The sequence below is a fragment of the Mus caroli genome, chromosome 11 (genome assembly GCF_900094665.2).
Source record: "Mus caroli chromosome 11, CAROLI_EIJ_v1.1, whole genome shotgun sequence".
NCBI lineage: Eukaryota > Metazoa > Chordata > Mammalia > Rodentia > Muridae > Mus > Mus caroli.
In genome coordinates this window covers 99,514,947-99,526,458 of record NC_034580.1, presented here as the reverse complement: position 1 = coordinate 99,526,458, position 11,512 = coordinate 99,514,947, and the positions used below count along the sequence as shown (strand labels likewise).

Genomic DNA, 11,512 nt, shown 5'->3' with positions numbered 1-11,512 from the left:
AGGACCTTCAGAAGAGCAGTCGGCGCTCTTAACCACTGAGCCATCTCGGCAGCCCTTATTTAGGGTTTTTGTTTTGTTTTGTTTTGTTTTTTGATTTTCCATATGAAGTTTAAACTTATTCCTTCAAGGTCTGTAAAGAATTGTGTTGGAATTTTGATGGGAATTACATGGAATCTGTAGATTGCTTTTGGTAAGATGGCCATTTTTGCTGTTAATCCTATTGATCCACAAGCATGGGAGATCTTTCCATCTTCTGATATCTTCTTTAGTTTCTTTCTTCAGAGACTTGAAGTTCTTGTCATACATGTCTTTTACTTGCTTGGTTGAAGTTATACAAAGATATTTTATACTATTTCTGTCTATTGTAAAGGGTGTTGTTGCCCTAATTACCTTTTCAGCCCATATCTTGTTTGTATAAAGGAGGGCAACTGATTAGTTTTAGTTGATTTTGTACCCAGCCACTTGCCTAAAAGTGCTTATCATAGGGGTTCTCTGGTTGCTGGGAGCCTCATTTCTCTCTCTCTCTGGAATGCAGCTGCTGGAGGGAAGTATGGGGCATTGGGATCATGCTGATAGCAGATGGGCCCAGTGATAGCATCAGGCAACTTACAGGGTCAATAGGACTGATAGAATAAAACTTAAATATCTGGAGCTGACAAGAATGCCCAGCAAGAAACTCTAAACTCTTCTCACTCTTAAGTGTACATCCATATAGGCAGACAGACAGATATACATTTGGTAATTAGTTCCTGCTGGCAGCAGCAGATAATTAAGTAAAGATTAATTGTTAGAGTTCTTTTCTTTATGGCCTCGACTCTTACTGGCTAGGTAAGAGGGAGGCTTGGAGCAATTAATTTCTAGTGAGCCAGGAAAAGAAAGTCATACTTGTAGTAAGGAAAACTTACACAGGTATTATGCACAGAAATACACACCTTTATCCATTCATACAGACATGTTGGGCCCAACCACCTATCTCATCAACTCCACAAGTATTCATGCATACTTACATACATGAACACACACACACACACACACACACACACACACACACACACACACACACACACTTGGTGGATGGAACAAAAGCCCCCACAAACAGATTTAGTTGAGCAAGCACCAGTGCAGAAAGAACTCTTATTCTGGATGAAAAATAAGCTTCAACCTTTATTGCTCAGAGAAAGAAAAAGCTTCTATCTTTTTGTTGAGTATGAAAAAGCCCTGTCCTTTTCAGTAAGAAGAATCCTGCTCTTAAGAAAAACCCTGTCTCATGATAGGAAGAAGCCAGCCTGCTCTGTCTGCTCTCTCTGCTCTGTCCTGCTCTCTCTGTCCTGCTCTCTGCTCTTCTCTCTCTCTCTCTCTCTCTCTCTCTCTCTCTCTCTCTCTCTCTCTCTCTCTCTCTCTCTCTCTCTCTCTCTCTCTCTCTGTTCTATCCTGCTCTCTGCTGTCCTCTCTCTACCTGCTCTGCCCTGTTTGCTCTGCTCCTGGTCTTCTGCTTCTGCTTCTTTGTCCTCTCTGCTTTGCTGCCCTGTTTTCTCTTTTCTACTCCCACTTCTCTCTATCCTCTGCTCAGCTTCACTCTGCTTCTGTTCTATACTGCTTCAGCATTCCTTTTATTCTTCTTGTTCTCATTCCTACTTCTTGAACTTTTTCACAAGAACAGATCACATCTTATTCCAAGCATTTTGTTTGTTTGTTTGTTTTGTTTTTTTGTTTTTTTGAGACAGGGTTTCTCTGTATAGTCCTGGCTGTCCTGGAACTCACTTTGTAGACCAGGCTGGCCTCAAACTCAGAAATCTGCCTGCCTCTGCCTCCCGGTGCTGGGATTAAAGGCGTGCGCCACTACGCCCGGCTCCAAGCATCTTTTTTCAGAAACTCACAAGTTCAAACATAGATTCACATCAAAAATTGAATAAGAAGTTACAACAGAAATGTTTTCATGTGTTTCCATTAAGACTGGTTATCTAATTAAATATTTGTTATCTGTCTCTAGCTCCACAGGTTCATTAAAAGTTTAAAACAATAATTCTTATATCTTAAGTTAGCATTGTTTTGTCAAGAGGCAAATCATCTGCCCTGTGTCTCATTAGTATTGAAGTTTTATATAGATAAATTCAGCCAATATTTTATCTTTTGTTCTTGCACCTATAATAACTTTTTCATTCTCATTTTATGAGCTTTAGTTATCAAGGGGTTTACAACCAGCCTAAAAGGAATAGCTTCCCTTATTGTAAATCTGTTTCAAGCCTGCTTTCTATCTTAGTGCAATTATCTTGTGACACATGATTGCACCTTTCATATTACAGAGGGCTCAAAATGACTTGTGTAAATTTAGGGATTCTATAGACTCATTATCAGGAATTATGGAATCATCAATTTGTGCATGTGACATTGCTAGAAGAGAGTACATCTTCATTGATCTGCAGAAAATCTGCCCAGTACAGTGGGCTAATGCCCAGGAATTGTTATATACATTTAATAATGACATCAAAGGCATATAGCAATCAGAATCAATCCTAAGATGAGATTTCTGCAAAAGCCTTGCAATTCATAAGTATCCATTTCAGCCATGCAAAACAATGTGACATCTCCAGAAGGTCACTTGTATGCTTTTACCCTTTCCTACATGGCTCTTGACATCTGGTACAATTTTGGGGTTATATTATCCTATCTGAATATAGCCATAGTTTGATTTCTTCCTTTCCAATTTGTATCTCCTTGATCTACTTTAGTTGTCTTATTGTTCTAGCTAAGACTTCAAGTACTGTCTTGAAGAGACAGGGAGGGAGTGGACAGCCTTGTCTTGTTCCTGATTTTAGAGGAATTGCTTTACATTTTTCTCCATTTAATTCTATGTTGTCTTTTGGCTTATTGTATATTGCCTTTATTGTGTTTATCAATACACCTTGTATCCCTAATCTTCCTAAGATTTTTAACATGAAGGGGTGATGTATTTTGTCAAAGGCTTTTTCAGCATCTAATGAGATGATCGTGTAGGGTTTTTTCTTTCAGTTTGTTTATATAGTAAATTATGCTGATAGATTTCTGTATATTTTTCTACCCCTGCATCCCTGGGATGAAAACTACTTGATCATGGTGGATGATGTCTTTAATATGTTCTTGGATTCAGTTTGCAAGTATTTTATTGAATATTTTTACATCCATGTTCATAAGGGAAATTGGTCTGAAATTCTCTATCTTTGTTGAGTCTTTGTGTGGATTATGTATCAGGGTGACTGTGGTCTAATAAAATGAATTTAGCAATGTTTCTTTTATTTCTATCTTAGGGAATAGTTTGAGGAATATTGGTATTAGCTCTTCTTTGAAAGTCTGGTAGAGTTCATCACCAAAACCAACATGCTCTGGGTGTTTTCTTTTTTCTTTTCTTTCTTTTTCTTTTCTTTTCTCTTCTTTTTTTTCTTTTCTTTCCTTCCCTTCCTTTTCTTTTTTCTTTCTTTACTTCTTTGGTCCAGTGATCATGGAGTAGAGAGTTGTTCAGTTTCCAATAGTTTGTAGGCTTTATGTTGTTTTTGTTGTTGAAGTCTATTTTGTTGTTAATAGTCATATCTATGGTGATATGTTAAGATGCAAAGGGTTATTTCAATCTTCTTGTATCTGTTGAGACTTGCTTTGTGACCAAGTATATGGTCAGTTTTAGAGAAAGTTCTGTGAGGTCCTGAGAAGAAAGTATGCTCTTTTGTGTTCTGGTGAAATATCTGTTACATCCATTTGCTTCATAATGTCTATTATTTTCATTATTTCTCTTAGTTTCTGTTTCAATGGCCTGTCCATTGGTGATAATGGGGTGTTGAAGTCTCCCACTAGTAATGTATGGGGTTCAATGTGTGATTTAAGCTTTAAATGTTTGTTTTATGAATGTGGGTGCCCTTGTATTTGGGGCATAGATGTTTAGAATTAGATGTCATCTTGGTGGATTTTTCCTTTAATGAGTATGAAGTGTCCTACCCTATTTCTTTTCATTGCTTTTAGTTGAAAGTCTATTTTATTGGATATAAGAATTGTGACTCCAGCTTGTTTCTTGGGTCCACTTGCAAGGAAAACCTTTTTCCAGCCCTTTACTCTGAGGTAGTGTCTATCTTTGTTACTGATGTGTGTTTCTTGTATGCAGCAGAATGATGGGTCTTGTTTATGTCTACTCTGTTAGCCTGTATCTTTTTATTAGGAATTGAGTCCATTGATGTCGAGATATATTAATGACCAATGATTTTTTTAATTCCTGTTATTTTGATGTTGGTGTTGCTTGTGTGTGTGTGTGGGGGGGGGGTAGGGAGAGAGGGAGAGAGAGAGATTTCTTTTAGTTTTGCTGGTGTAAAAGTATTCATATTTTTTGTGTTTTCTTGGGTGTAGTTATTCTCCTTGTAGGGCTGGATTACTGGAAAGGTATTGTTTAAATTTGGGTTGTCATGGAATATCTCATTTTATCCATCTATGGTGATTGAAAGTTTTTTTTTTTTTTTTTTTTTTTTGGTTTTTCGAGACAGGGTTTCTCTGTATAGCTCTGGCTGTCCTGGAACTCACTTTGTAGACCAGGCTGGCCTCGAACTCAGAAATCCGCCTGCCTCTGCCTCCCGAGTGCTGGGATTAAAGGCGTGCGCCACCACGCCCGGCTGATTGAAAGTTTTAATGGATATTGTAGTCTTGGATGACATCTGTGGTCTTTTAGAGTCTGTAAGACATCTGCCCAGGTCCTTCTGGCTTTTAGAGTTTCTTTTGGGACATCAGCTTTAATTCTGATAGGTCTGCGTTTATATATTACTTGGCCTTTCTCCCTTGCAGCTTTAAAGATTCTTTCTTCCATACATTTAATGTGTTGATTATTATGGGGTGGGAGGATTTTTTTTAGGTTAAGGGAATTCTCTTCTATGATTTTGTTGAAGATATTTTCTGGGCCTTTGAACTAGACATCATCTTCTAGTCTTATTCTTAGGTTTGGTCTTTTTATAGTGCACCAAATTTCCTGGATTTGTGTATGTGTGTGTGTGTTGGAAAACTTTTATATTTGGCATTTTCTTGACTGATGTATAAATTTCTTCTGTCATATCTTCTACACTTAAAATCTCTCTTCCATCTATTGTATTATGTCAGCAATGCTTGCTTCTGTAGTTCTGTTATTTTTCTAGATTTTCTGCCTCCAGGATTGCCTCAATTTTTGTTTCCTTTATTGCTTCTATTGCCATTTTTCAGATCTTCAACAGTTTAATTCATTTCTCTCACCTATTTGATTGTATTTCTTTAAAGGATTTATTCATTTCCTCTTTAAAGACCTCTGTCATCTTCATAAGATTAGATTGCAGGGTTTTTGTTTGTTTGTTTGTTTGTTTGTTTGTTTGTTTGCACTTCAGGTTTGTTAGGATATCCAGGGCTCGCTATAATAGAATAGCTGGGTTCTGGTGATTCCATATTGTCCTGGCTTTTGTTGATTGTATTCTTATGTTGGCCTTTAGCCATCTGGTTGATCCTGGTGTTGGCAGGCCTCTGTGATTGCAAGTAGAACTGGTTGTCCTGGGTGGCAGCAGGCTTCCAGGGATGCAGGCCGAGCTGGTGGTCCCTGATGACTGCAGACCTCCAGGATTGGAAGTTGAGGTATGGACCAGAAGATGGAGTACAGAGGGGATGGGGCAGACCTCATGGCTTCTGGGCTGGCTGGGGAACCCAGCAGGCAGGAGATTCGGGCATGGAGCACTCACCTGGTTGTCCTAAGTGACAGCAGGCCTCCAGGGATGCAGGCAGAGGTATGGCCTGGGAAATGGAGCACAGAACTGGGATTGTATGCAGAGTGTGGACTGGGAAATGGAATGCAGAGAGGGTCCATTATGATCTTTCTTAAAGAAGATACATAAAGTTTCATTCATTACCAAAAATATAATTATTTCTATGCTGATAAATGAAACAAAATTATACAGGTCCAAGTACCCTCTGTCATTCTATTCTCCATTTGGTTTTTAAACACAGAAAATGTTTTCTTTTTAATCTCTCTAATTCGCTCCTTCCTTCAAAGACTTCACATTATGATTTTCAAACTATGTACATTTTTTTCTACGATTGTCTATACCCAGTTTCTTTTCTTTCCTTAGCACCTAAGTGCATTTCAAACATTCATTCCTAGATCAGAGGCTTGTTTGTGCTAGGGACTTTAGCTTCTCAGTCTGGGCCTGGCTTCTGCTGCCTGCAGTCACTGGTGCTCCTTTCAAGCCTTAAAGGGCCCACCACAATCTACCAGACAGGAAGGGGTGGTCCCTCCACATGTGAGATGTTTGAAGGCTTCTCAGTGGTCTTCACTCACCTTGAGTCAGTCCATCATGAAACCCTACTGGTTCCATCTTCCACCCAACTCTGACTGCAGTCACTCTGCCAGCCACATGCTAAACCTCTCTACCCACAACGGGCATCAGCAATGCCACTGAGCACTGGGCTGTGGTGCTGATCTGGCTGGGGATATGGCAGCCCGGAACCCCTACCCCCACCCCCCATGCCTGAAGGAAGCCTGAGAAACTGAAATCTCCAAGGTTTCTTTCACTTACCCACTCACAGAAAAGGGTGCCAGCTGCTCCTGCGGTACTCTTGTTCTATCACCGGCTTATCTGTACAGCAAAAGCAGGTCCTCTTAAAGGAGCCATATATCCTCATGTTGGAGCCATGTGTCCTCAAATTGGGAGTGCCTGGCCTGCCCTGTGTCTGAAACCTTTCTTAGGCCCTAACCTTGAATTAACATGCCTTTGTCTTGGACACCAAATATTTGAATAATGACCCAGAGGCTTATTAATTTTTATTATAGTTTAGCCAGATAGCTCATGTAACTTAATTGACCCTTTTAGTCCATTTCTGCCGTGTGACCCATTACCTCTCTCAGTCAGTTCCAGCACATGTTCCTTTCACCTCCATGGCATGCTGGTGAGTCTTATCACCTCTCCATCCTTCTCCATGAGTACCTCTCTCTGTCCGGAAGTTCTGCCCTATTTTCCTGCTTCAGCTCTTTATTAAGCTAATAAAAAGGTGAGGGAGGAAGGGTGTCTACAAAATATAACCCTGGTGATGAACTTTAAGAATAACAGTACCAGAATCTAGTCAGTACTCAGCTCTCTGCCAATACAGAAATCAACATTTAAGAAATACAAAGACAGCCTTCATACAGTGCACAAAAATGTTACCCATGAGTTTGAGGCCAGTAATAGTATCCTTATCAAGTTTCATGACAGCCAGGGCTGCATAGAGATACCTTGTCTTAAAAACACACACACAGATGGAGGAAGGGAGGGAGGGAGGAAGGAAGGACCAACATAGGAATCATTGAGACCTTAAAGATCCTACTCTCAAACATTGACTGTTCTTGATAACCTTGACTGGACTGCTACTTGGTGGTTGCAAATTTTTCTCTCACATCAGTAAGGTAGTGTTTTCTCAAAGACTTACCCTGCTTTTCCTTTGAATTCACAGATTCTCTTTACTTTATATTGTATTTCATTATGTTATTTATTATCCCTTGTTCTCTTTGCTTTGTTTTTTTTAAAGATTTATTTATTATTATATCTAAGTACACTGTAGCTGTATTCAGACACACCAGAGGAGGGCGTCAGATCTCATTACAGATGGTTGTGAGCCACCATGTGGGTGCTGGGATTTGAACTCAGAACCTAAGGAAGAGTAGTCAGTGCTCTTAACCACTGAACCATCTCTCCAGCCCTCTCTTCACTTTGTATCTCCCAAAGTAAGTGTGTGTGTGTGTGTGTGTGTGTGTGTGTGTGTGTGTGTGTGTGTGTATTGTTAAAATCAAACCCAGGGCCTTGCACTGCTATACAAACCCTATACCAAAGAGCTACAAAACAGACCTTATTTTTTGGAACATGAAAGTCATCCAGATTTGATCTGTGTGATCCATGTTGCTATTTAGCCATAGAGCATGGGTTAAAGTAGGCTGTTTGAGGCCTACTGTAATATTCTGTTGACCCTGACACTTGCCTGTCTGTTGAGAATGCCTGTCAGCCACCCTGACACTTGCCTGTCTGTTGAGAATGCCTGTCAGCCACCCTGACACTTGCCTGTCTATTGAGAATGCCTGTCAGCCACCCTGACACTTGCCTGTCTGTTGAGCATCCCTGTCACCCTCCATGATTATTTTCAGTATCAGCAACAATTTGCCATTGAGTCTCCAAGACCCAGCTGCCCATGCCTCATGCCTCAAGAACTCCTTCCTCAGCAAGCCTGCAGTGGCCTTGGGCTGCCTCTCCTACACCTCAGTAACCCAATTCTCTGTTGCTCCATTTATAGGATCTTACCTAGCCACATGGCCTGCTGCCTCTGCAAATTTAAAGCTGAAATTGAGGTTATCTGCAAGACAATCAAACTGCATTGTCATAATGGATGTCTGACAAACACCACACATTGTCGTGAGTCTCTTGCTGATAAATGATTTAATTTTATGTTTTAATTTTTAACTAGTAATGAAAATTTTCCTAAAAATAATTGCTTAATTTTATTCATTCATCCATAACTTCTTCCTTGCTGAAAGTTGGGCTCTTAGCTATTATTATTACATGACTAAAACGTAGCACTGTTCCTTATGCAGAAAGCAAGAGAAAGGAGTGTGTGGGAAGGATAACACGAAGGACCACAGACCCTGAATTGTGCTATCTGCTTGGCATTTTGCTTCCAGTGATTACTTGGGCATACAATGCACTGCAGCCTGTAAGCTGGTTTTATGTACATCAGGTCTCAAATTCTCTCTGATTTTTTGACATCTCTAGATTGGTTTTGTTTAGTTTACTTTTGTAATTTTGTAAGTGATACTTTTTTATTTATAATCTCTCAAGCTTCCGTTCAACATGACCAGTGAGTTTTATCTTGCTCTGCCAATGGAGCAGAGAGCTCTTCATGTCCATACTGACCAACTCCCAACTTGTTTTCAACCTCAGTCTTTTCTATCACCAGATTATTCTTACAGTTTTAAGTATTTTCTAAACTGAGCATGGTGGCACATGGGAGTAATTCCAGCCCCATAGGATCATAGATGATCCAAGTTCAAGGCCAGTCTAGGCAATTTAGTGAGAATATGCAGTGGTAATTTCCAACCCCAATAAGCCTGTATAAAAACCACATAATCTAGTTATTATATTTGTAAGATACATGTCTAGATTTTGCAGATCTAACACAATATATTAACTTATTCTCGAACTATAGTACCCTTTGTTACTTGTAGTAGTTACTTTGTTACTGCTCCATCTTTTCTTCCTCCTTCTCTTCTTCTGTCCTCTCCTTTTGGGTAGGTAGGGAGGAACACACACATGTGCACCGCCACACTCAAGCACCCACTGGGGAGTTTAAAGCCCTTTAGCATATACTGCTACAAGAACCTACCACTGTTGGTTTTTTAGTTTAGAAGAGGACAGGGCTACAGCTCAGTGGTATAGCTTATACTTAGTCCTACAATATTTTTCTCTATATTAGGCATGTTGGCAAGAACTTCATTCCAAAATGTGACACTTTTCTTGTCTAAATAGCTTGAATGCAGATCTTTACCCTTAATCTAGGGGATGGTAAATAGAATGAGCATTTGGCTCTTTATATAAATAAATAATTGCATTATTCTCTTCTTCCTCAGAAATGGCAAGTAAGCATTTCCCTTCTATACATCAGAAGTATCAACTGCTGTCACTTCATGCCTAAGTCATATCTTCCTAACTCTAGACTGTTCATAGGCCCATAGTTTTCTTTTCATCCCCTCCTTGAGCCCTCACTGCCATGGAAAATCCTCATAGTTCTCCTGGGACAGAAACATAGCTACACAGTGGTACCCTTGACATTCCCACTATCAAAAGATTTGTGTTGCTCCCACATGAAGCTGGAAGAATGAGAAATGAAATGAGAAAAGGCTCCAGACAAGAGTAGCTCTGACCTTGTGCATTTTATGACTTAAGTAATGTTTATCCATAAATAGCCATTGTTCTGTAAATGAACTGTACATAGGAATGAATCCAGAAAATCAGCATGCCTTTTCTTATACCTCGTGGCCCCCAATCCCAAATATAATGGAAGAACCAAGAAGATGCACAGAGAGAAGGATGCTCCTTCCATTCTGGGAGCTAGAATATGTGGCAAGAGAGCCCACGGGCAGACATTGGGACATCTAATCCAGATGTGAATAAGAAGCATCTGCTTTAGCATTTCTGCCCTCTCTCCACTCAAAGGGTGTCCATCATCATGGTCAGCTGTGGGTGTATCAGCACAGGGCACACAAAAAGATGGAGACAGGAAGCTTAATGGGCCTTTCAAGCTGAGATGGGAGAGTGTGGGAATGGTAGCCTGAGAAGGTTCTCTGCAGGTTGGTCAGATGTGCAGAGAGGCTGGCTTTGTCTTCAGGCCCTGTGCTCTACTGGTCCATTGGCTGTCTTAAACAGACATTCTGTGTGCACACTGTGGAATGTTACACCTATGGTGGCTACCTTGCCAACGACACTCTCTCTTGTTGCCTTATGAAAGGATTAAATTTAGGTTTGTTTCCCCGACACACTAATGGCATACCAGTGTTTTCCGGCCCCTAATTTATTTGATTAGGGCGTATGTCTGTGGACTGAGGAAGGGCTGCAAGTTCTCTCTGACTGAAGGCAACAATCTCTTCTTTTTTGACAGTTGAAGAAGCATCTATAAGGAACCCAGAAGGAGCATTTATGAAAGTGTTGCAGGCCCGGACGGGGAACACTAGCACTGAGCTCATTATTGAGCCAGAAAGGGGCAATTCAGACAAGGATTATGCCAACTATTCCAGTTCCATGGATGAAAACATAGACTTTAATGATGAAAATGATGTTATGAGTGCACTAAATTACATACTGCCATATTTCTCAGAGGGAAATATGGAAGACATAATATCCTCAATGTTACCGTTCATTAAACTGCTGTTTTCTCAGGAACAAGATGCAAGTAATTCCTTGGGATCTTTGCAGAAAGACCCAGAAAGTGTTCCTGTTACAAATGAATCTAAGTCCAGTAATGTGACTTACAAAATTAAATTGAATAAACATTATTTTTTAGAAAATTTGTTAGACACAGACACTGATGAGGTTCAAAAGGAAAAGAAACCTGGGAGGCACAAGGCAAAATCTAAAAATGTAGGTCCCAAATTTAAACGACAAATATTTGAAAAGAGATGGGAACCTGCTGGGGCAGGGGAAGACAGTCTTGCAGAGATCAAGAAGGCAGAGAGACGGCTCCACAGCATGAGCAGAGTCCCCAAGGGGACAGGAAGCATACAGAAAAGGCACTTCAAGGATGTGAGTGGCAAGAGCCTGTGGACCAAGCAGAGCGTCCAGACCCCTGTGGAGAGCATCTCCAAGGACAGGCAGCTCGGGAGCCCACCCTCAACNGACTGGCAGCAGCTCGGTCTGGAGCAGAAGCCCAGGGAGTTAGTGGGCCATTCCTTCCCCTCAGAGCCCTTGCTCCCAAAGGAGCACAGGGAAGAGCTCTCTTCTTCCCCAGAACCGCCCCTGCTGGACAAGGCTCC

General features: G+C 40.6%; 1 protein-coding gene across 1 annotated transcript in view; it reads left to right on the top strand.

Annotated features, from left to right (window-relative positions):
• LOC110304566 (titin-like) overlaps nucleotides 1–11,512 on the top strand; it is an 85,383-nt gene that overhangs the window by 67,162 nt on the left and 6,709 nt on the right. Inside the window, exons 8-9 of the mRNA XM_021175964.2 lie at nucleotides 8,284–8,402; nucleotides 10,642–11,512. The exon at nucleotides 10,642–11,512 is cut by the window's right edge and continues 850 nt beyond it. Coding sequence (XP_021031623.1) covers nucleotides 8,284–8,402; nucleotides 10,642–11,512 — 990 coding nt within the window. The remainder of the gene's footprint in view (nucleotides 1–8,283; nucleotides 8,403–10,641) is intronic.